The 25,559-nt window shown below is 37.4% G+C and overlaps 2 protein-coding genes across 3 annotated transcripts in view; one reads left to right on the top strand and one right to left on the bottom strand.

The window, feature by feature from the left end:
• Nucleotides 1-354: 354 nt before the first annotated feature.
• ATG12 (autophagy related 12) lies at nt 355-3,369 on the bottom strand. The gene is made up of 4 exons (XM_067316113.1): nt 3,192-3,369; nt 2,892-3,028; nt 1,156-1,218; nt 355-802 (listed from the first exon to the last, which is right to left on the bottom strand). The coding sequence occupies exons 1-4, from the start codon at nt 3,358-3,360 to the stop codon at nt 743-745; spliced, it is 429 nt and encodes a 142-aa protein (XP_067172214.1). The 5' UTR covers nt 3,361-3,369; the 3' UTR covers nt 355-742.
• Nucleotides 3,370-3,479: 110 nt separating this feature from the next.
• Nucleotides 3,480-25,559, top strand: part of AP3S1 (adaptor related protein complex 3 subunit sigma 1) — a 32,371-nt gene continuing 10,291 nt past the window's right edge. Inside the window, exons 1-5 of one of the 2 annotated variants that reach the window (XM_067316084.1) lie at nt 3,480-3,700; nt 7,692-7,783; nt 10,476-10,587; nt 16,349-16,420; nt 25,141-25,248. In XM_067316084.1, coding sequence (XP_067172185.1) covers nt 3,632-3,700; nt 7,692-7,783; nt 10,476-10,587; nt 16,349-16,420; nt 25,141-25,248 — 453 coding nt within the window. In that variant the 5' untranslated portion in view covers nt 3,480-3,631. The remainder of the gene's footprint in view (nt 3,701-7,691; nt 7,784-10,475; nt 10,588-16,348; nt 16,421-25,140; nt 25,249-25,559) is intronic. The other variant, XM_067316083.1, reaches the window with a different exon arrangement.

The raw sequence follows: 25,559 nt of genomic DNA, 5'->3' as shown, positions 1-25,559 counted from the left end.
TAGGAAAAAAAAAAAAAGCCTTTTCTCTGTCAACTGCTGAAGTGCTCATTTTTCAACAAACTACTACACAATTGCGGGGGGAAGAAAATATTTCTGAGGCATATCATCATACTGTTAATTTAAGTTAAAAATTGAACAAATATAAATGACATACTTGCACTGACAATGTGAGGAAGGCACAAGGTGAAATAATTAAATTATATACAAATACCTAAATATTAATTATGAGAAAAATTCAAAATACTTTCTTGAAATGACATCAGATAGTGCATGTTCAAGATGAAGACTTCACAAAGAAAAAAAAAAAGCACATAACACGTCACGTCAGAAATAAACTGAATCCCAGTCCATATATGCAATAAATATCCCTTTTAATAAAAAGAAGTTCTATCTTCAGTACAGCACATCGAGTGACAGAGAGTGGTCCAGTCCTCAAGACATTAAACAGTTTCCCTTCAAATACAGCAACTGGGAGCTCAGCAGCAAGAGAGCTGGCTCTATTCTACAGATGGCACATGCAGATTTCTGCATCCCAGATGGCACTAGAAGAAAGTTACATGATTGGATAGCCTAGGTAGCTCTTCTTTTATGCTATTCATCTGCATCATTTTTAGAAAGGTATTGTCATAGGCAGAAACGTAAAAAAAATCCTTCTTTCTGTATGTTTATAGGCAGAGTTTCTGAAGGTTAGTCCCTTTTCCATTTCTGAAGATTGCACCTAAACAGCTGTATTGCCTGCAAGTCATCCCCACGCCTGAGTTTTGCAATAATGCAGTACAAGCTTGCCATCACTTCCAAAACACTGCAAGAGGGGAGGAAAAAAAAAAAGTTAGATTATTCATGGGCTAGCACATACATGAAGTAAAACAAAACCAAACTAGATAGATGCGTCATGAAATAGTGCTAGTCATAAGAAAGTTTATCATAATTGGAGGCATGATAACATACTGCACATGAAGGATTGCTTTTCCAGAGATTGTATGAAATAATGTCACTTTAAATCATATTAATACAGATCCATGAACATCAACTATATTACACTAAATCCAAGGTACTACCAGCATAGCTAGGCACAATAGCATATTTAAAGTGACAGAATTATATTGACAGATTCTGTTAAGTACATTTAGAAAGGATATTCAAAATAAAAATCACCTCATAGAGGGTCCCAACTTCCTGGTCTGGGGATGGAGCAAAAGACTGATTCACATATATAAACTGCAAGGAAAGAAAACAGAAGATGAAGATCTCCCTGTAAGGCATATAGAAGAAACATTCTTCAGCCAGGGGTGGGTAAATTTATCCTCTGTTCCCCATTTATTTTGTAATCTTTAAAATCCGCATCAAACTACCATTGGTTAGTATTTTCACTTTGGTGCAGCGGGGCAACATGACTTCCAGGAGTCATGTCTAACTGGCCAAAGCAAGTGTGCCCACTGCTGCCTTCTGCAAGCTCACCCTTAGTCTCTCATATGGCAGTGTGAAGTTAACTCAATAGTTTAGTTCTTGCTCTTATTTTGGGTATCCAACTCATTCCCACTATTGTAAGTTTGCTCAATTAGAAGAACATTCACAGAAACTACAATTATTTCGTTCTTTTTTGAAGTCATCCTTCACACTTCCTGCTCCAAGTATATACACATACATAGTAGCTATTAAACAGCATCAAAAAGAGAGCCTTGGGATCCACAGCACAAGAGGGCCATGTGTGGTAGGATATCAATACACTATTTTCAAAGAAAGTCATAAAATTCCTAGGGCTTTGTTCCTGAAGTTAGCCTTAAGGTGAAACCACACTGGAAGACTCTGTGCTGCTACCTTTTTTGCTCAGTCAATGAGGTTGCAGTTAACTTGAGAATATCCACCAGCAAGGGAAAAAAATCTGAACTCTTCTTTGAGATGTTAATCCCTGGGTCCTTGGGGGTGGACGGGAGGAGGGAGAAAAACAACAAAAACCCTTCTACTGATCACTAGGTGAAATAGATTGTTAGCAAAGCTGTTTACACATGTAGATTTAAATAGCCACCAGACCAAGGAGAGTGATTTTATCTGATACTTTAGCTATGCAGTTGCATATTTTAACAAATCTAGCTTTAACTTTATCTTAAATGAAAACTTTGAAGTATATGGATTTTAAGAGTTTACTACTAACTGCAAAATTAATGCAATTGTATTTGTATATCTGTTCCAGCTATTTCAGCTTTTATTTTACCAGAAGGGCACCAGGACTTCTTAGGAGGAATGAACTCAATATCAGCACTGGGTTTGCTAAAAAGCAAATATTTCCAAACTACCCATTTTAAAAGAGAAAAAAAAATCTGTTCTATGACAGTAGTCTTAAACTGTTTGGGGGAAAAGAAAAAAAAAAAGTGAAGGAAACAGCCACCAGTATTCAGAAAGGCAATCCCAAACACTTTAGAGCCTTGAACACTTTCTCCATATACCTGACTTTTAGAGCTGTACTGCAATATGAACCTTTCACTGAAATGCATTGCTGCACAAGAGGCACACAGCTCCATCCTGCATGACAGCATCAGACGAGAAAAAATGAAGACAGAGTAAAAAAATACAGAGGCTCAAACTACAGTCAGATCATGTCCACATGGTATTGCTTCTGGCAGCTATGGCTCATCTCAGCATTATACCGTGGGACATCCTTTGAAGAGTTTTACTGCTGCCCTTACACCAAGTTTCCTGCTAGGAGCCACGGTCTAGACTCAGTCTCCCTGTAAAGCCATTACTCCAGCAACTTGAATCCACTGCCAAGTGCAAACCCCTCTTCTGCACCAGCTCCCCTGCTGCCCCTGCGATACCCAGGAGCACCCAGGCAAGCGGAGGCAAGTGGGGTGAAGAGGGGCTGCTGCCCCTGGCCCGGCCCGGCCCCCCCGTACCAGCTGCTCGGAGGCCATCAGCTTGAGGAACTTCTTGATGAAGTCGACGAGGCCCTGGATGGTGCGGGTGCGCTCCACCGCCCACTTCTTGGTCTTCATGATGGGGGTGTCCCCCACCGCCTTCAGCAGCACGTCGACTGCGGAGGCAGCGGGCGTTAGCGGCGCCGCGCGAGGCCCGCCCCCGCCCCCCTCATTGGTCGGAACCACGCGCTCCCACCGCCCATTGGCCAGTGCGCCTGCCCATCACAGCAGCAGCACCGCCCCCCCACCTTGCTCAATAACGATTTCTACCCCCATTACTTTTCTTTTTAGTGTCGCCGGCGGGTTCTTCGGTGCCCGGCGAGACAGCTGAGAGGGGGGCGGGGTCGGCAGCCCCTGCCGCGCCTCCGCCCTCCTGGGTGTCCTCCCCGCCCTTCCTTCGCCCCTCGCTCTCAGGCGAGACACGCGGCGACTTCCCAGCTTCCGCCATACTGCTCCCGGCAAGACGCCGGCGGAAGTGACGAAAGACGCCGCATTAACGAGCTCGCTTTGCAAGGCATTTTGTCCCTCGAGGGCCGCCGCCGCCCGCCCGGCCGCTAGGTGACGCGGCGGCGGGTCACGTGCAGCGAGAGCCGCTCCGCCGCTAACGGCTACGGCTGAGGGCGACGTGGGCGCGCGAGCTGCCGCCGCCGCCGCCCTGCGGGAGGAGGGGAGGGCAGGGCGGAGCACAGCGCAGCCAGCCCGGCCGCCGCGGCCCCACCATGATTAAAGCCATCCTCATCTTCAACAACCACGGCAAGCCGCGGCTCTCCAAGTTCTACCAGCGCTATGTACGGGCGGCGCCGGGCACCGGGGCGGGCCGGGCCGCTGCGGGGCTCCCCGGGGGGGCTCGGGGCTGGGGCGGCCCCCGCGGCGTGGGGCGGCTCCGGGGTGTGCCCGGCGGGTCGCGGGCCTCTGGGGGCTGCCGGTTCGGGCGGCGCAGTTGGGAACGTGGCCGCGTCCCGCAGAACCGGGAGCGGGCGGCGCTGCTCCTGCCTGCTGCTGCTTCCCCGCGCCTCGCCTTAATTAGTAACTGAGGGGCGCAGCTGGCACAACCTGTAAACGGGGACAGCTCGGCCCTCTGCTGGGGGCAGGCCGCCTCCAGGTCTCACCCCGGCTGCTTTGCCGGGTGTTGCTGTCTGCTGTTTTGTGCTTAAAGACAGTTACGTGGGCTTAGAGAAGGGAAAAAATAGAAGGCGCTGGGATTTTTTGAGAGGCGATTTCGGTGACAAAATGAGACCGTAAAGAAAGCTGTTTTCCCATCAAATGTTATTTTTCCTGGAAACTATGTTTTAGTAGTTCTGAAGGTAATAGAAGGCAGCCTCCGTCAAGGGCAAATTAGGTTCTCCAATCTTATTTGTGGGATCACTACTACAAACTCAGTACTGCTTTTTAGGCTAACTTTCTGCATCCCTGATGTAGTGCTACATGTCTCCACACTGTGGCGGCGGTGTTAGAGTTGGGAAGATGAGAATACAATTTTATAGGACCTTTAAAAGTAATTGGTCAATAAGCAGAAGCTTTTCCTTTTAAAACTTTCAGAAAGCAAAAATAATTCTGACACAAGGAAATGTAATGGATTGAAAAAATATATTCTTTTACGGGGAGGAAATAACTTTCAGAGCAGCTCAGAAAATGGAGTGTAAACACTTGGTCTAAAGGAAAAGAAAGTGTAGCCACAGGGAGTTAAGAAACAAACTGAAAACAGTTGATTTAATTCAAGAATCAGAGGTTTTAAGATAATGTTTTAATTGTGTACTGCATTTCCTAACAAGCAGACAAAATTCTGCATGGGCTGACCTTGGACATAAAACACAAGAAAACATATGATGCTTCTCAGAAAACATATGATGCTTCTCAGAGTTAAATAAACAAAATTATTCTTTTTCAGTAATGCTGTTACTTACTCTTATTTGTAGCTAGTTATTTACAATTCTGGCCATTACAAAAAGTCATATTTAACTTTATTGGAAGGGGTATGTCTTACTTTGTACACATCTGAGCAGAAACAAGGACTGTGAGAGTTCAGGTTGCACCATCAGGCATTTTAATAAAGGAGTGTAACTGATACAGGTCATTGCCATGGGTGACTGAATTTCATCCTGTGTCATAGGAGGGACAATATTGAGAAATTCTAACACATGTTTTTAAACCAGTTTTCTTCTTTCTCCTGAATTGGGTTACCATGCTGATATCTTTCATTTACCATTTCAAATTCAAAAATCCAAATAAAGCAGTCTCACTTACCTATGTTGATAAGCAATCATTCCTCTTGTGTGCATCCCCACTCCTTTCATGATGACTTTGACTGCAGAGTTGCAGTAAATTACTAAAAAAAGTCTTTTTCTTTTCTTTTTTTCCTGTCAGTCTGAAGGTAACAGTTAATTGGTAGGATAGGTAGATGAAAGACATTGGTATGTAAAACCGGAATTAATGTGAAGTAGTTCACTTCCATTCTCAGTTTCCATTGTAATTTCACTTTTTGTGTCTTTTGTTAATGTTGTTAAATGCACTGTCTTGGGTGCGGAAAGGAGAGAAGTGAATGGTGGGAGAAAATCAAATTCTTCTTGTGAGCTACAGTCTACTCCAGTTACTTTAATCATTGGAATTAGAAGAAATCTTCAGTGCATGCAGTATGCTAATATGCTTGTATAAAAGAAGCACTTTGCAGATTTGAAAATTTACATAATATGCTAAACTAAAAATTAGGTCAATATTCTTGTCCAGAGTTAGCAGTCTGTGGTTTGCAAACAAACTATTTTTGCATTGTGCTAACTTAAGTGATTTTTCTAAATCTTTGTGGTGTATATAAACAGGTGTAACTGTTGTCTTAATTATCTTTTTGTGTGTGGCTTCAATAACATAGGATTATTTATGGAGTTTTTGAAACTTATGTGCACTTTGATATCAATTGAACCAGTATTAGAGGGAAATCTCCATTTCTTTTTACAAGTGGAAGTGTCTCTCCTTTTTGAGAGATTAATTTGAGTCAGATCTGTGAAAGATGCATTTGTTTCCTTGGTGACAACAAAACCGATAGAACATGCGTGTGTGGTGGGGTTTTTTTGTTTGCTTTTTGTTTGCTTTTTGTTTGCTTTTTGTTTGCTTTTTGTTTGCTTTTTGTTTGCTTTTTGTTTGCTTTTTGTTTGCAGTTGGTGGGTTGGGTTGGTGGGTTGGGTTGGTGGGTTTGTTTTTTGGGTTTTTGTTTTTTGTTTTTTTGGGGGGTTGGGGGGTTGTTTTTTGTTTTTTGGGGGGTTTTGGGTTTTTTGGTTTTTGTGTGTTTTTTGTGTGTTTTTTTTTTTTTTTTTTTTTGCCTGATACAGAAGATTGGAAGTGTTGCTCCTGGATAAGATTAAGTTAATAATTCTTTGCAGTTAAGTAGAGTAATAATAATTCTCAGCCATTAAATGGGAAGATGTATGTGCCGTGGTTTTATATTGTAAAATATAGACCAGTGGCCTAACTTCAAAGTTCAGAACAAGTTTGTGAGTAACATTGAAAGTAAAGGCAGATTCTGTGAATACAGAAGTTATGCTTTAATTACTGAGAAGTATGTATCTCAGTTTCTTAAGGGAAGAAGATGCATGTTATCTCTTTCCTGATGTCAGAAAACATGGGGGAAGAAGGTGAAGTTACTGCACTAGAGCAAGGCAGGCATAATTTAGGGAACACAGGCTATAAAAGCAAAGGAACCCGGTATTGCTTGATCTGTGCTTCATGGAACAATTTACTTCTGCTGATGTTTTTCGTAAATGTCTTTGTGTGTTCTAGAGCTTGTTTGTAAAATAACACATGAATTTGAGGGGAATAAATATGAACCAGGCTGATGCCAGGCTTTGTTTCATTAGCAGTCACGCAAGGGACTGCACTGTTTTGGCTGAAGTCACTTTTAAGATACATGCACCACCTCAACAAAGAATGTTTGTTCATGTAATGGTTTAAAATGCTGAGTTATACTCTCGGATGGTTGGGGGAGTAACTCTTATGTTTGGTGACTTCGGGGCTCTGTGCTATAAAATAAACACAGGATCTGAAGAGTTGCATGTAATTTTTTTTGGCTGCTGAAGTGGACTATAGACTTGTTGAAAATGAGCCTGCCCTTCTAGAAGGGTAGGAAAAACATGCGAATGTGTGCGGTGGTAGAAGGACAGTTACAGTGGGAACTTAGGAAGGTACCAGTGAATTCAGACTTTAGAAGTGATGTGATCAATAAAAGACTGTTGGAAGGTAAGTTAGTGGCTTAACAGAAGGTGCTGCTCATGATACCATTGTAGTGTGACCTGTTTCAGAAAGAGTGATGTTTTGTGGGTTTGAGGTGTTTTTTTGTTCGTTTGTTTGTTTTTCCCCACAAGCTGTGAGGCTGTGTTTTCGCCCTGGTAGTGGCTGAAATGAATTTCAAAGTGTGTCTGTAAACATTCAGCCTACAGTGGAGATATAAAAACGTCTGAATACTTCAGAATATTTCATATTTACTTGAAGGAATTATTTCTAAGTCTTTGTGTTTGTTTAAGCTTCTTAAAAAGAGTCACTTTTTTCACAGGTTTTTCACAGTAATTTAGTACTCTGCTAGTTCAATTTAACTTGCAAAAATGTCTCTTTTTACCAGAGGTGTTGAAATGACATAAAAATAATGTGCAGCTTGTCGCTTAGCAGACTTAAGGCATCAAAATTTGATAGTTTGAGGATGCTCATATACTTTGCATTGTATTTATTAGTGGTCTGTGCTGTGCATTGCTAATTAATTCATTTTAGATTCACATCAAAAAATGTTTTCTTTTGCAGAGTGAAGATACACAGCAACAAATTATCAGAGAAACTTTCCATTTAGTATCGAAACGTGATGAAAATGTTTGTAATTTCCTAGAAGGAGGCTTGTAAGTACAAAGTTCAAAATAAATGTCCAATATTTTTCATCTAGCAAAGATTATCACTACTGCTTGTGGCATAACTGTTTTTGCAGTTGTAATGTAAGCATCATGTCACTTGAAATATTTTAATGCACCAGTAACAATGTTATATCAGCACTAAGTATACATATTCTTTACTACTGAAATGTATGTAAATGTAACTGAGTTAAGCAATAAAACTTCTTTTTTCTACTGCTGTAATTGAGTTAGTGGCTATAGAAGTATTTCAGACACAAGGTGGGGAAGAAACAGGCAGATGATACCTAACCAACTTCCTTATAGTCTGGCTTAAGATTTCTGGCCTTATTCTAAGAGGTATTGGCAGCTGTCCTATCCACTGAGAAAGCTTGAATATTTTGTAGCTGGTGTTTAGATCTGAGCTCCTAAAATTTGAGTGGACAGTCTCCAGTAACAATTTTCCCTACCTTTATGTCAAAGTTCAAGCTTGCTGTATGAACTAGGAAAAAGATATCTTTAAAACTGCACTAGTTAGCATATTTTAATCAAGACTTTTTTACTAGTATAGATAGACCAAGCTGAGTTTTAAATGTTAGCTGTTAGTAGTCAATCCCAAGGTTCCTTGTTTAACACTTTCTGAACCTGATTTGTTCTTCTTGTATTTTGAGCAAAGGTCCCCTTAAAATTATTGGCTAAAATGTCTCAGGGCCAGATGTTTTAGATACATGCTTAGGCTAATGCTTTTTGCATGATTTTTCTTCTGAAGTATAGATTATAAAGGTTAGTTGTTGGTTGTTGTTGTGTGTTTGTTTTTTGTTTTTTGTTTTTTGTTTTTTTAAGAAGGCACACCCAAAATATACTTTCATGGATCATGTCTCCTTTTTTTTGTTTGTGTGGCCTTGCTTTAATTAAATGAAATTCTGAAATAGAGGAGTATTTTATTTTGGGTCATGAAGGCTAAATAGTTACGAAAAACCGCCTTCTAGGAAAAGGGGCCATAGTTGATGGAGCAAACTTATGATATTCTGTATAAACACAGAACACTTAACATACTGTCATAATCTCTATTAATGGAAATTTCTAATGGCTGAAAGCTAATGTGTTAATGCCTGAATTTACTGTATGCAGAGTCATGGTTAAACGTAGACCTGTACCATGTCAGCTATGATGTCTTTTTCCTGATCAAGATGAACCCTAATTATTTATTATTTTTACTAAAATCCTTCTCTTTCAAGTGCTCAGCTGTAGATTTTGATTCTGTGATTCTGTTTTTGGAGGTAGTTACAAGCTGGAAACATGCTGGATTGAATTCTGAAAGTGAAAGACAAGCCATTCGTGGCTTTCAAAAAATCATAGCTATGCAGCAAAAAAAACCCAAGAGGAAGAGGATACAAGTCCAGCTTTCCTCCTGCTGCCTGTTTTCTAGAGTTGCCATTTCAATATATTTTTTTTGGTTTTTTTTCTCAGGGCAGGGATTGTTTTATGGTTTGCCCAAAGTCCTCAACAGTAACTGTATGCTAACTTTGTGTACTGAAGCATATGGATGAATTGGGTAAATATGCACAAAAGAGGAAACTTTACATGTAATTTCTTTCCAATTCTAAATTTGTTTGTGATTTTTTTTTTTGCCTGATATTACTTAAATGTAATTTCTGCTGTTTAGGATCAAAGTTCTGTTTTGTTTTCTCCCTCAAGCATGAATTAATGCAAGGCGAAGTGCTTAAGCAAAAGTATCCTGGAAGATTTGTTACTCCTTGCACTCCCCCCCCCCACTCCCCCTGCCTCTACACACTTCCTGTGATAAAGACAAAAAATACAGGGATGCTTTATTATTCACAGGGCTTGCGATCCAGTTCTGGTACAGTGTTAAGGGAGAATTATGAGCTTCATAGTTGTGTAGCTCTAGGCTACAAATTATTTTCACTTCACTTTCACTTCAGCACTCATACCACTGACAGCAAATGTTAATGATCTAAAGAACATCTCACAGATATATGTATCTCCTTGGGGAAGGCTACAGCAGAAGAGTGAACGTACATATCTGCTTAGAGATCTCTTTTTGTTCACTAACTTGATGTTCAGTGAGCAATAGAAGAAATTAAATTTTTGTGCACTTTAACATTGCATCATAAGCAATTGGTTGGAGTACAGTTGTCTTGTACTATCAAATATTATATAGCACAACAATGTTACACATTCTTGGTTATGATGCACACCATAAACCCAATTTAAGGCTTTTTTCTTTAATCCAAATACCAGTCTGCATTATATTTTTCTTCTCTGAGAAGGGCAGGGAATGATGCTTAGGCATATGCTCTATTCTTAGTAATGCAGATTAATGTCTGTACAGTGCCCACTAGTGTGTCATGGAATTACATCTAGTAACCATTTTTGGATGAACAGTAGCTTGCGTGATCTCTTTGAATTGATTGTAATACAAAGGTGCATATGTCAGCATAGTTAATATTCATATGGATAACAGTAACTGTGCTTGTGTGGTAAATGTAACTTGGGCTCTCTTGATGATTTGTTGTTTTTCTTCCATTTTAATTATATCACAAAATAAAAGCTGTTGTGTAGTTGGATTTGGGAAAGCTTCAGCCATTAACAATAGGCCTCCTATTAACTGAAAAAACTTTGGGGGTTTGCCCAGCTTATCCTGAGATGCTGACTAAGCTTTCTTCTTTTCTTTCCCATTTAGATTAATAGGTGGATCCGACAACAAACTAATTTACCGACACTATGCCACCTTGTATTTTGTCTTCTGTGTGGATTCTTCAGAAAGTGAACTTGGCATTTTAGACCTAATACAAGTAAGTGTTTTGTTTTCTTTTAAGTGGAATTCTACTTCTATGTACCTTAGAATTCTGATATTTAACATTGACCTTTTTCTGAAAGTGAAGGTGATTTTTATACTATGAATACACCCGAAGTGCAGAGTATTACTTTTAGATATTTTGCAGTTTTCTGGATGTTCCTTGAAAAAGTTGTTTCCCAAGTTGTTGATAAAGTAAGAAAACAGTTCATATGAAAGCTACTGAGCATTCATCAGCCATTTTTTTGCTGCAGCTTTGCAAGGCCTTGTTTTGGCTCCAGAAATGTTCAGTTCAACATGGTGCAGTTCAGACTTCAATCAAGACAAGTTTAGATTAAGAACTTTGATACATAAAGCTGCCACTATGTAGTAAGTGTGTGTGTGTGTGTGTGTGTACGTATTTATATGTGTGTATGTTATCAGATTAAAACATCCAGTTCCTCTTTGGCTAAAACTTACCAAAATATCCTTGTGGTTTAAGAGCTTATAGTCAGTTATGCTTTAGCAAATGATTGTAAATACTATTCAACTACTTTCTGTTGAGGCATGTATGACTTAAGCTGGTAAATATGTCTGTACCAGTTCAGCAAGGAAAATTGTGTCGGGTAATATGCTTTTATTGTCAAGAGAACTCTTGACTACACTAGTGGTTTTTCAACTTTAAATTTGTATGTGAACAATTTCACTAAAGTTTGTTAGTGTAGTCAGGTGTGGTGAAAAATTTTCCCCCACAGCCCCTGCCCAAAATGATGTATGTCATTACATCAAAACATGTCTCTATCTCATTCACTTATAGCTAAGTGTTTTAAAACTTGATTCAATAGTAATAAATTGTTTGAACTACATTCGCATTGCATACATGTATTTGGAATATTATAACCTTTAAAAGCTTGCACATCAAGAAAATTGATTTATTACATGACTAAAATCTGTGGTGTCTTGAGGCATGGGCCTCTATCTATTGATTATTTCACTGCAAAAAGCACCGTGAGCCTCAAAGGCTTCACAATTCCCTGCAGACCTTTCACCAAGAACAGCTTCTCAGAGTGACCTATTAGTGTTGAGAACAGCTCTTCAGTGTTTAGTGCTGTTCTGGACAGTGGATCCAAATTATCTTTCCAAGTGGGTGTGTGGGTAGCAGAGACAGAAATTGTTTTTCTGGATTCTTATTTCATCCTTGCCCATAGACACATTCTGCAATATCTGAACAGCATAAGTATCTTTCTTTCTTAATAAAAACGCTTGTAAGGTTCTATTTGTTGTTGGTTTTAATTAATTGGATGGGAGGTAGGTCAGCATCTGTACCATGCTTGGTAGGTTTTACAGTCTTTTGGACTCGGTGTAAATTATGTGATTAGCTGTAGCTATTTCAGACTCTTCCCATTTGTCAATGGAGTGTAATGTTAAAACACATGGAAATAAAATACACAGAAAATTCTAAGTAGCTGTAGACTGGCATGAGGAAAAATTGAATGAAATTTCCAGTGGTACCTAACTACCCTAAAGCACGTAAATGCTTACATCAACTTAAACATTTTTTAAGATTTTTAACCCATTGCTGTACTTTCAAGGTGCATTGTCTCAGCAAGTAGCTAAGTCAGTGAGATCACTGTCTTCCTGAGGAAGCTGTGGATAATCTTGCAAGTTGCTGTTGTTCATTAAGGTGTGTAGGGAAAAATACAGTTCAGTTCATTTTGAAAGGTGGATTTCTCAGTTCTTAATGATAAATCATCCTGACCAGAGATGCTTTTATGCTAATTGAAATAAGAGAAGGAGAGGCAAGTGTCTGGGAAACCTCTTTTGGTAGAAGAATACCCAACTAGTTCTAAGCAAAGGCTTTTAGTTTAGACCGGGGTTGAGTGGAAGGTAAAGGGCAGGATGAAAACTAGAATGGAAAGAACGCTTTGTTTGGCGTTTTAACCTTGAAAGTGTTAGCCTTGAAAGCTAACACACTTTTGTTTTGATCAGCCAGAGAGAACAACTTCTACAGTCTTTCCATTATGCTGTAATCTAGGCCTGCTCTGTGGAATGTGAATGCTAGTTTTTTAAATTTATTGAAAGAAAGCTGCAATATCAGGTGCCAAGGCTTGTTGTTTTACAGCATACTGTGTAAGCGTGGGAAAATGCAGTGGCTGCTCCAAGGATTTCCCCATTAAAAAGGCCATGAAAGTGCTGCAGCTGATCTCGGATGCTTGCGATGATATGCAAGGGATAACTTAGCACAGGTCCTGTCAAAGCAGAAGAGAAATCAGGCTTGTGTATGGAGAACAAGCTGTATTATAAGATTGTTATGTTTTAAACTAGTTGGAGGTTTCAAGTAGTGCTTGAACAGTAAAAAGCAGTGAAGGGAGGATCTTCTATGGGCAGACTGAATTAATTCTCTCTTGATGTTTACCACTGCTATTTAGCCTAGAAAGGAGGGTGAGATCTTCTTGACCTGAGTCATGCCTGACTCTCTTATGCTTCATCTTTTGCACCTGCTCTTATTAGTATTTGACAGTAGTTGATAGCATCTAGCATCAGATGCATTTAATTGATTAGGTATCTGCTTTTTCAGTTAGCTTGTTATCTTCCCAATCTGAATGTGTTTTATTCTTTTGTCTTAGTATTTGCCTAATTAAAAAATAGGCTCTTCATGGTAAAGATGACGTCTTAGGTTTTTTGACATATTACTGAGTACAGTGAGCTCCTGCATTCTGTTGTTGTGTGTGTATCAAATAATAATTTGATATTTTGATTCTTATGGTTTACTCTCCAGTGTATATCTGGCTTTATTAAAGTTTATTTGCTATGAAAGGAAGGGTTTTTTTTTGTTTTTTGTCCCCCCCCTCCCCCCTTTCTTGCATGGAGGTGTGCATGAGCTTTGTTTTCTTCAAATTGTGAAAGACTACAATATCAAAAACTAAGCACAAGGGGGAGCTAGAAATTCACTTTCATTTCATAATTATTTAGTGAATGTGAATTTACTCTTGCATCTTTATTTTCCTGGTCTTGGTTTGAGACAGTTTATTTTCATTTTAATTCTTTTATTTCTTTTTTTTTCTTTTGCACTAGAATTTGTTTCTGTTGTTACTTTTTTTTCCTTTTAGAAGTTCTTTGAAAGTCAGCAATCTCTCAGATCGTGATTTTGTGATTCATGTAAAGTCTGGTGGTTTGTCTTGTCTGATAACATCACAAAGTACTCTTGAGCTGGTGGGTTACTTCCCCCCCCCCCCAAAAAACAATTGGTGTATTTTCTCTTCTGGTTATTTTGATCTGCAAGTCTGACACATCTGAAGTAAGTACTGAAGTACTTAAAGTCTGTATCTGCTCATTATAACAAGCTGTGCTAAAGCAATTTATATGACTCCCAAACAAAACTGTAACGGAAGCGAAGTGGCTCTAATTTTATGTACAACATTGATTATTCTGAGGTGTCTTAAAACAGAACAAGGAATGTTAGTGTAAAAAATAGTTTGCCATGTAGAGTAGTGCTTTTAAAGACCGCTAATTCATAATAGGTCTGTATTGTATCAGTGTTGCCATTAGTCTGGACAAATTCTCCATCATGAATGGAAGATTGAGGAAGTTTCAAAGGTTTCCATTAGAAATCTTTAGTTGGTGAAAACGCTACCCAAAGAATGCTTAGTGCCCGTAGATTTCCCTTACGTTACAAAAATGTTTAGTGTGTGTTGATGGTCCTGCATTGCAGGCAGAGATCTGAGAGTTGTAGGCTGCGCGCTGTTCTCACTATGTAACAAGTAAAGGTTTAAAAAGTCACCATTGTAGCTATGAATCAAGTGTTGTTTATGAGATAAGTCCTACTTGCTGGAAGAAGATCACAAAAGTTAACATACTGTTGATACGTGGACACACATACTGCTTCTAAATACACATCTCTTTAGGGCCTTTTGGCCTTTTGTAAGGGGTTGTGTGGTTTTTTTTTTTTTTTTTTTTTTTGGTATGTAACGTTGTTTTTCAAGTTACTACATGAATGTCAAAGAATATATAGATCTGTGTGCAAACTTAGTAATATTTATGAGGAATATTTTCTCTTCAACTGTTAACTTGTATAATTGAAGCCTTTAGGTAGAGGTTACCTTTATCCTGCATTTTCAATTTTCTTCCTGCAGCTAATGTCAAACAGCACTGTCCTTGTATCCACATTCTGCTAAGGTACAAGGAAAATGAGAGAGCATTTCTGGTCAGTAGTGTTGCTGCACATAATTGTGAACTGTGTAGTTTGTGCTGCTTAAGATAATTTATTTACTTGCTTGCCTACCTTGTTTATAAAGACTCTTATTGTCACAGCAATTAACTACTACTTGAAGAAAAAGGTCTGCTTTGTTTAGCTTCAGTAAAATTTAACAGAAACCCCTCAATTTAGTTTGTTAATTGTTGTCAGTGACCCTCTCTTGAGTCTGCTTATGAAAATGCTCAGTGTTCTTAGTTTAAATTATGCATTGATATTAAAGAATAATCCTTATTTGAAATGCACTGAAAATCAGTTGATGTAATTTGACTTTAAAATGGCAATTATTAATAGTGGTAATTAGCAGCAACAGAATGTGATGAATAAAATACCTTTTGAAAATCATGCTATATCTGTGCTAGCCATCAGCCCTATTCATCATATTGTTAAATATCTCAGTGATATGGTTCCTTGCAAACTGGACGCTGGAATTTATCATATGATTTACCAAATACTGCATATCATTCTTTTTGTACTGTTTTCTCCAAAACAAAGTCCTCTCTAGTTTCTAGAATAGCTGATTCACCACTTAGAATTTGTAGAGTACCTTGGACAATTTTTAAATGTTTGTGAACAGACTGGGTTGCTAAAGAATAAAGGCACAGATTTGATTTCATATTCATAGATTAATAATGAATATAGTAACTCTGTAGGAACTGTTGGAATGCAAGTATAGACATCTTTTCAGTATCTGGCTTAACTGCAGGCTCTAGTTATTGGACTAAAACTGTGTACCAAGGAATGTGTTACAGAGGTACCAGGGCAGTGTAACACACAGCCCATATCCGGCAGAGATCATCAGTGGCTGGACTGTAGCAGTTGCTTGGATTTTTCTGCTTTGTGAACTTTTATATTCTAGATTCAAGGAAGGGTTATTTACCTGGGTGCACACTGCTGGACCTATCTGAGTCTATGTGGTGGCATGCCTTGAAAGGATCAGCAGGTGTGATACTAAGCTACTTTTTCCATGGTCCCTCCTGAATTGGGCAGGTCTAAACTAAGTGAAAGCTGCTGTACTGCTCCCTGAACTGTTCCCAGAAGCAGTGATGCTGACAAACCCTACCAGCCTGCATGGAGCCATTCTGGATGTCTCTGCGTGGCAAAGTTAACTGTAGTCTGGTTAACAGAGATGCCTGCAAAGTAGTAATTGGTTTTAAAAAAAAAAAAAGTTTTTGCTTAGTAATTGGGTTCTAATGAAATGAGAAGGAAAGCTTTGAATCACAGCTGTGAAAATTGTAGCACAGTTATGTTACTGTTTTTCCAAGATGCAACTTATTTTTTTTACATTTTATGTCTTTTAACAGAGTTATAACATAAAATGACTTGTGCATACAATTTCTCCCTCTCCAACTGACTACAAGTAACATTATTGACATAATAATGTTAACCACATAATTTCTGTGGGTGCTTTTAATGTCTTAAAATCTACATGATGTTTATTTTCCATATTTGCTTTTGTTGAACATCGCACATAATGGAACAATTGAGTTTGTTAAAGCTTGACCTTGGCTTTTTTCCCCCTCTACAGGTATTCGTGGAAACACTAGACAAATGTTTTGAAAATGTCTGTGAACTGGATTTAATTTTCCATGTAGACAAGGTACTGTGATGAACTCCTGTATTATTTCTTGTGAAGTAAAATGTCTGGTTCAACTGATGCTCAACTGATCCTACTTTTATTGTCAGTGAAATTTGGACAGTTTTTATCAACATATTAATTTCAAAACTTGAAAACTATGCTTGAATATGTCTTTTGAAAGAAAAATAAAATAATGTGCTTAGGAGTTTTGTGCAGTTTTATTGCATAAATAATTATAAAATTGGAGACACCTGAATATTATTTTATTTTTCAGAGTAGGGCTTGATTTTAAGAAATAATTTGTTCTATTTTGTTTATGTTTAGGTGTTGCATTACTCAGAATTGGAATTTTTGCAGGGGTTTTCCAGTTAAATCTGGCAGTTGCCTTTCATATGCCATGATTGTGTAACTTGGATGCTGTGTGGAGCTTTCTCTTCTAAATCTCAAACTGGCATTGTCTTTTTTCAAACATTAAATACAGTCTTGTTTGAATGTTCCCAGCTTTCTGGAATAAGGGCCTTATAACTAGTTCAGAGAAAAGCTATTACTATTGTAATCTTTTGTTTAGAAGGACATTGCCACCTCTTGCTATAAGTAATACTTGAATGATAAGAATTGAAAATACAGCAATAATATTTTCGTTCCTTCAGCCGCCTTTTGCGCCTGCATTTTGTCAGTTTCTGCACAGTCACTTTTCCCCATCTGTAAACCTCTTTTTGCATCAACAGGAGAAGACATGAAAGGAAAATGAGACAAATATCACTAAAAGTGGACTAAAAATAGTAACAAATTTACTATGTGAAATTAATACTTTGAAACTGACTAAACTTGCATCAAACTCAAGAAGTTCTTAAGGAAGAAACACTTGTACCTTGAGCAGACACTGAAATGCCAGTGACCTTGAGTAGGTGTTTGAACTGATACCATGTTCATGAAAGGTCATTAGGATTTTCAGCCAAGCAAACACTCCTTTGACTGTTTTCAAAACCACTGATTAAAGTTCAAAAGAATTTATAAAATGACCTTCTGAGCTTAGAAAACCCAAATCTTGCAGGTCTTGTGCAGCAAGGAGTTTGATCTTTATCCTTAGCTGCAGAATACATCTGTGGCTGCTACGCAGTCAAAGCTTTTGCTCTGTGGCATGTTTCACTCAATGGCATATCTTAACAGAGGTAATTTTTTACACTTTATGTTTGATGAGGGATGTGTTTCTCCTGTAGATAACTTGGGGTGCTCCGGAAAGTAAATTTCTCAAAGAAAAGTAGTTAAGTTATTAACTGCTAAAATTACTAATGACGAGACGATATTTTCTTAAATTTTGGCTTCCCTTTGACAAATGGTTTTCAACAAGTATTTCAGCTAATTTAGTAAAGACATGACATGAGAATCCCGTTATATGTTCGGGCTAGAATTTTCAAACTCTGAACAACATGCAAATTCTACATTCCTAATTAGATATTTTAGCAAAAGTATCCCATTTCCAAAATGAAAGATCAGTATAACCTTGAGCTCAAAAGTTTTTGAAAATGGCATTAATCAGTGCAATGATTTTACTTGAATATGAATCTGCAAGAGAATACAGCATGGAAAGCTGAACATTTGTTGTAATGCAGGGCTACTGCCAAAAATTAGTGTTGTGCAGTTATGACTAATCTGCTGTCATTTCCATTCTGTTATTTTTTTCTGCATAATCGATTGGTAAGACTTGCTTCATACTATGAGTTAGGAACAAAACCCTCTGTTTTGGTACAGTTTAAGTTTTACTATTCTTGTAAATCTCTAGAAAAACAGGAAGATGTGTATGTGAGAGAATGGAATTACAGCTGAGATTTCTCTCTTTAAATTGCTGCTAAAGTCACCTTGCCAAGAAGCAGAATGTATTGAGTTTTCTGTATTAGCACATGATAACTTACTTTCATCAGATGTTTGTGGCCTAGATTGTTGATAGATCTCAACTGTGCAGTAGGGAAAAATAGTGATTGCTGCTGGGTCTTTGGTATAGACAGTCTTAGTTATAGTGTGTGCTTATTAATTAACTGCAGGAGCTGTTTGGGGTGAAACAATTCAGATGCTTGTGTTTTGAATGGTCTGGAGTTGAGAAAAGAAAGAATTAACTAATCTCTATGTATGACAGTCTCTATGTATGATCTGTCTTCAGCGCTTGATGGAGATGCGGAAGGTGACTATCTTCCTATCTCATTCTTAGAACTGTCTAAAAAAACAAAACAAGACCCAAGAACCCATTTATTTTTAAAAATGATTAGCATCAAAAAGACTTAAAAGACTTAAACTATGCAAACTCAGCAGTTTAACTGTTGTTTATTTGGAAGAACATTGTGGCATTTCTACAAGGAAAAATTTATCTTCATTGGGCAGCCATCCATATACAGGACCCAGCAAAGGCTCATCGTGACCTGGATCCAAGATAGATGCTCATTCAGGAAGAATATTGGTATACTGCTAGAAATTAAGTTGGCAAATGGAATATTGGAGGAAATGAGATAGCGTTTGTTATCTAACGTAGCAGATGAGGACTTGGGGGCGGGGGGAGTAATTCATGCAGGAGGGAATTAGGCAGCTGCTTCCCTCCCCCCCCCCCGCCCCCACCCCCAAAATAAGCTTTATTAAACAAGGACTTGCTATAACTGGAGTACAACTTTCTCCCAAAGAGAAGGCTTATTTCAGTCCTGTCCTGATTCCCACACTGAGTCCAGCAGTGTAATGCTTCCTGATGGAAAAGACTTAATAGAAGGCTATCATAAGCATCTTTTACAAATAAAATACTGAAATCCATTCAGTTAGGGATGTAAGGAAATACTTTTATTTTTCTACAAGTTTTTGGCACCACTTGAAGTATCCCTGGGAGTATCCCAAAAATTTATTCTCTGACTAGAACAGTGAACCATCCAGAATCAGACTGCAAAGTTCTGAAGACAAGAAAATACATCTGCCAGATTTTCCAGGGAGAGCTCTTGGTGCATTCCTCCTCAACATTTGTTAATGCACGTATTCATGTTTTTAGACAGAGAATGGAATAGAAGTAAGAAGCACTCTTGATCTTGTAAAAGTACCTCAAAATTATTATTGCAAAATGGCAATTTCAGATTTTAAAAAGTTGATGTTCTCAGCAGCCTGATCTCTTTTAGAATATAAATGTAAAATATGTATTCTGTGTGCCATCAGTCTTTCAGTTAAACAGGTATATTACGCTTCACTGCCACTTAATGCTTTTTATTTCAAAAACTTTTCTGTTTCTTTAGGAAAATACATAGTGAAGTACTTGATTAGAAAAAAAATAGAGAAAATGACATATATTCAGTAATATAAAATATACTTGCAGTGAAAAAGAGGAAAAAAATGGTTAATGTTAAAAATGTTAATCTTGCCACTGCTCATGTAGCAAACTTTTGCTATTATTGATTTATTTTAAAGTATATTTAAGGGAAAGGAATAAATGTGTTACAATATTTACATAATATTTTTGGTCATAATCATTATTTCCTTTCATGCTAGCTTAACAACTCAAAATGTTTTTTATTCTATTGTTTAGAAAAGCATTCCTTTAGAAGAGAAATGCAAGATTTCATTAAGCCACTGTCAATCCATGGTTTATACACGTTTTAAAATACTGCATGCTAGAACTGCCTACTATATTCTGCATAGTGAAAGTAGGAAAAAATACAGAGAATGTTAGCAAACATGATCAAAGGTACAGAACAGCTTGCAGGAAAGAAGAGGTTAAATAATCAAGATTTTGGAGGCAGAGAAGGAAGAAATATGATAGAAGTGTTGAAGGACCTGAAGAAGATGAAGAACAATACCTGTGTTTTATGAGAAACAAGAATAGTGGGATATCAGATAGAATTTGCAAGAAGTAAGCTTGAAACAAAGAAAAAGGTGTACTTTTCGTGACTCATAATTAGATTATGGAACTCCATTGTCACTGTTTATCATAGATAACAAGACTGTTATAGATAGATTCAAAGGTGGTTAGACATTTTAAACAAAGAAAAATCCAACAAGGGCTATAAAGTACAATAACACAACTCAGTCTGTATTTCAGGAATCCTTAAATTGGAGATATTTGGGAGCAGAGAGGTTTTATCAGAAAAAGTAGTACTCTAAATTTTCTTACATGATTTCTTTAAGTGTCAACTGCCGGATTTTTGAAACAAAATACTAGGCTAGGTGCATTTTGCCTCCGACTTAATGTTGTTTTGTAAGTATGCTTGAGCATAAGCAGAGATTTTAAGTTTCATATTTCATGAAGCAACTTCTTATGTGATAATGTATATATTCTGTAATGTGAAATGTTCACAGTAGTAATTCTACTAAAAGGTCTACTCAGCTGTAATTCATGGTGCCTTGGTTTGTATATTAGAGTACTTTCTAAGAGCAGAATGATAATAAGGCAGTCCTTACAAACACTAACAGCTAGAATAATGAAATAGTTTCTTTATGACTAGGAAGATCAAGGAAGGTATTTTCTTAATGTTCTGTAAGCAGCTGTATCATAGAACTTCGTGGACCTTTCTGCTTTAGAAGAACTTTATATGCCTGCTCTGTTTCTAATGCTCATTGTATATACAGATTTACAAATACTACAATTTCTATTATGAACTATTTTTTGTGAGAAGCTGGTCTATTCATTCTCCTTCTTCATTGTATAAATCTTAAGTATAATGTCAATATCCACCAAAGGCTCTAGCTTGTTAATCCTGTCATAAAAGTATACTGCTGTAGCTGCTATCTATACTATATAAGCATCAGTACTATAACTGGTCTGAAACCTGAAGTTTGCCTTCTACCCTTTTCCATGTGTTAAGTGCTTGCACTTAAGTGCCTACCTTTTCAATTACTTCTTAGTTTGCAGTTTGCTTGCACATTTATGTGGTTCTTTCAAGATTTGTACCAAGGGGAATTGATGCCTTAGTGAGATGCATTCTTTGAACGTGTAAGACGCACTTTTTTTCTGTATCATGCAACTGTTAACCTTGTTTTCTGGTTGCAGTTGGGCTGCAACCTTGCCCTATATAATCAAATGGCCTATATACTCAAGAAGCATATTTTGTTTCTTTTTAATACATAGTAAAACAATTCAGGCTGCCTCTTCATTCTTAGAATCACAGAATAATTTACACTGGAAGGGACCTCTGAAGGTCGAGTTGTCCAGCCTTCCTGCTCAAGCCGGGCCATGATTTTCTTTGCCTTCATATTATACAAAATGAATCAGAGAGCACTTATCATAGAGTTGTTCCCTGAACTGTCATACAGAGTCCACAGCACTTTGTTCATGCTTAAGTGTTTAAAAACCATATACAAAGATGCTACTGCATGTGCTGGGTATTCATAGTTGAATAGATTCCTATCTAGGCATGAGTAATTAAGAAATATGTTTAGTGTTGTCTAGTATCTATTTCAATCCAAATGATGATAGAAAACATGAATATTACTGACACTATTTTTCTGAAGCTTTTGGAGATTTGCTTGGACACCTGTATGCCTGTGATCCAAACATAGTTATTCTTTAAAGCGTTTGCCATATTTGAGAAGTGAGTATTAGTATGTTCCTGAGCTAGTTAATAAACTCACTTTCTGAGGTTAGTTGGAATACAACTGTTGTAGGCTGAGATTCGATAAACTGGTCTTTCCTCAGGCACTGCCACTGTATCCTGTGCTATTCCATGTTAAACAATTTGTAGCTGATTTTTTTCCAAAGCTTCAGCAGAAGTATTGTCTGCTTCATAAGGAAAGAGTTCATCCTAGGCTTCATTCTGCACAGTTAGTACGTGGTCTTGCTAATTGGATATTAAGGAAAGCTTCACTGGAGTTTGTACCGTAGCTTGATTAAGCTCCTGTAATATTTTTACAAGCTCTTTGAACTGCCCAGTGAAGTTTGTTGTGCTGCGACAAAGGTATGAACGTCAGTAGACAGTGTTGAAAGTTCAGCACTGTAGTCTTGTTCAAGCACAGATGATGGGTTGAAAAATGTGCTTACCTTGCACCACTACTGTTTTACACTAATGTTATCCAACTGGGCCACTTACTGGCATCTATTAGGCAGTATCTCTGTATCTTCTGCCAGCTTGTGAATATTCTTCTGTTTTCGCCCCTCCTTGACATTAAATTAATAACTTCTGAATTTTAGGGCTTTTATCAAGTTGCAGTTGAAACTTTTTCCTTGATGTCCTCAGCTCTACCAGAAAGAGCAAGATAAGAAATACTCCCCTTAAGTTCGGTCTGGAGGTGGGGACTGCAGTTGCTGTTTTGGTTCTGGTTGCATTTTTAAAAAGAAAATAAAATTCAGATCTATAATATGCAGTAGAAAGTGATGGTATTTGCGCTGTTGCACAGTATTTTTAGTGAAACTTAAAAAAACAAACAAACAAAAGTTATATCCACTTGAGTTGTGTAGGGACAGACATGAATTACTGACCAGTCCTGCCATAAGTCAGTATATTGCCCATGCAGAAATTAGAAAAGGGAAAGCACTCTACATTTCATAGCATGTTAAAATGCTTGCTTAGTAAATGTTTGTTAAAATAAAATATAACAAAAATCACCAGATAAGTACTATATTATGAAGAACTTCATAGGTTTTATGGTTTGTTTTCAGTGGCTGAAGAGGCTTAAAAGCATCATTGATCTTGGAATAGAACATGACGGAGATCAATTGAGGCAAAAACATTTGTTTAACATTAAAACCCATCATTTCTACCATCTCCTCTCTAGGGAATTATCAAATCTAATGTTATGTTGATTAAGTTAAACTATGATTCCATAATGTTTTTAGCCAGACTTATTTCAAAATAGCAATCTTTCTGATCATTGCCAGTAGTAGAGATGTGTCATCTTCTGAATGCCATTTCTTCTATGATAGTGGTCATTGTTAACTTTTTCATTAAGGAAACAAAATTAGTTCCACTTCTGTCTATTTTAATATTCATTCTTTATAATGGTTTCAATATCAACATCTTTGATAAGATATGATCTCAAAGCATCTTAAGTCAACTTTTTACATCACCAGCCTACATTATCAAGCCTTCCATATGAGTAAAATTGAGAATTGCCTGAACGGTCTGTGTGTGTTCCCCCGCCACAGTTGAATCTGTTGAATATAATGTATCTTTCCTGGGTTGCCTGAGAAATCGTTCTTTTCAAATTTGCAGCCAAATGCAAATTCATCTAATTTTCTAGGGTTTAATATTGCATGTACCCTATCACAATGGGCCACCTCTTTGTTTCTTAGTTTTGTGTGTATATATATATGTACACACTAATTCTGATTTTGTACAGCTATAAACTGTTTCCTTATGCAATAAGTAAAAATAACTGCTAAAAAGGAGTGAATATTGGTAATATGTTTCTTGTCAATGAGTTTGTCAGTGTAGAGCATATTAATATCAGATTACCATGTTTGCATCTTCCTTTCTGATTCTGATGTTAAAAGCTTTTAAACTGATCTCATTGCAAGCCAGGAGAATTAATTCTTTGGTCCCACCTTTATTTTATGCTTTTCAGTTGGGTATGTTATCAGGCGCATATTATATACTTACCAGAAGAAAAAGAATGGCTTAGTAAGGATTTTTGATCCTTCTTGTAAAATTTGTCTCTTAAAGCTCTATTCAGCAGCAATAAGCTGAAAGAAAAGAGCTGTTTTTCAGCCTCACTAAACATTTAGTATATTTTTCTATGGAAATATAGGAATGATTTATCAGGGGAACAACTTTTCAATATTGTTCTTCAGGTATGTCACTAAAACAGGAAGTATGGTAGTTTTTTGATATTTGACTACTGCCGCTTAACTTTACAATTGTTTGATTTAGAGATTTACTTCTATCCTTGATGCACAGGGAAATGACAACAATATCCAAAATAATAGCAGAATTATGCTTCGAAGTATCAGATTATTTGTACTGTATTTTTAGCTCACAAAAGTAAGCAAATGTTTCTTGTTTTCAGAATTATGATGAGATTGAAATATTATATATTACATTACAATTTATTAACTCTGGATTTTTATTGCAAAGTGTATGGAAGCTCTTTTTTTTTTTTTTTTTTTTTTGAATTAGTCATTAGATAAAGTGCATATACAGAGTCTGAAGCGGAGGTTTGGGAACCAGGGCTCATATCCCCAAATCAGAGATGCAGACAAGATGGATTTTGGATATATCTATTTCATTAATGTCCTCTGGCTTATTTAGTCCTTCAGTTTGAGCCCTGGTTGTGAATTCCAGTCCTAGATGTGAAGTCTCCTTGTTTGCAATGTAGGCTGTCAGCTCAGGTATATTAATTCTATTTCTGAGCCTCGTCTTGGTGTCTATGTTGGGTGAGCGTCTCAATGTCTCTGTTCCTTCACAGATCTAGCCCAAAGTTGTTTTTACATATCTGTTTGTGAGTAATTTGCTTAATCTCACAGAACTTGCTCCTTAGAGGTATTACTACTATGGATGCTAATTAGAACTCTTGTTGATAGTCCTTGGAGTGAAAACGGCCACTATAAAAAAGATGGATGCTAAAGTTTCTTCTAGCACTGAGAAGTGAAGCTGATGAGATTGTGACAGGACTATGAGCACAGATACTGGAGAAATAATCATCAAGTTCTTATGAGCTTTCTACTCAAATAATTTTAAAGAAATTGTTAACCTTAATTGAGTATATGTTTCTGGGTTGATGAATCAGTGTCTAGATGTGCTTATGACATTTTGCATTTTTAAATTTTCTTGTGATTTTTTTTTTAGGTCCATAATATATTGGCTGAAATGGTCATGGGTGGAATGGTTTTGGAGACCAACATGAATGAAATTGTCACTCAAATTGATGCACAAAATAAACTGGAGAAATCTGAGGTAAGAATGAAGCACTGTGTAGTGTCTGGTCTAAAAATATGATCATAATGAGTGCACGCTATATAATGCTGTTTGTCCTTTAACACCATCATATATACAGCTGCTTGTTTATAATGCCAAAAATTGCCAATGTATAGTTAGGTTAGTATGTGGTGCCTTTCATCATGTGTAATAATTGTTTAGAAGGGTAGCTAATGAGTTTTGCTGTTTTTACCTAATAGCAGTGTGTGTCATTGTTATTGGGCTACATCTATAGTTCTATAAGTATCTCTTACAAAAAGCCTTTTATTTCTAGCACTTTTTTTATGCTG

The sequence above is a fragment of the Apteryx mantelli genome, chromosome Z, assembly GCF_036417845.1.
Source record: "Apteryx mantelli isolate bAptMan1 chromosome Z, bAptMan1.hap1, whole genome shotgun sequence".
Lineage (NCBI taxonomy): Eukaryota > Metazoa > Chordata > Aves > Apterygiformes > Apterygidae > Apteryx > Apteryx mantelli.
Note: the sequence above shows the minus strand (reverse complement) of the source record. Positions and strands in the feature narration are given on the sequence as shown.

What these genes read in the sequence shown, in the direction of transcription:
- ATG12 (XM_067316113.1), bottom strand. Translation starts at nt 3,360, where the DNA reads ATGGCGGAAGCTGGGAAGTCGCCGCGTGTCTCGCCTGAGAGCGAGGGG. An exon ending in CGGCGACACTAAAAAGAAAA is followed by an intron (nt 3,029 to 3,191) that starts GTAATGGGGGTA and finishes CTGCCTCCGCAG; the next exon opens with TCGACGTGCTGCTGAAGGCG. An exon ending in TGATGGCCTCCGAGCAGCTG is followed by an intron (nt 1,219 to 2,891) that starts GTACGGGGGGGC and finishes CTTTCCTTGCAG; the next exon opens with TTTATATATGTGAATCAGTC.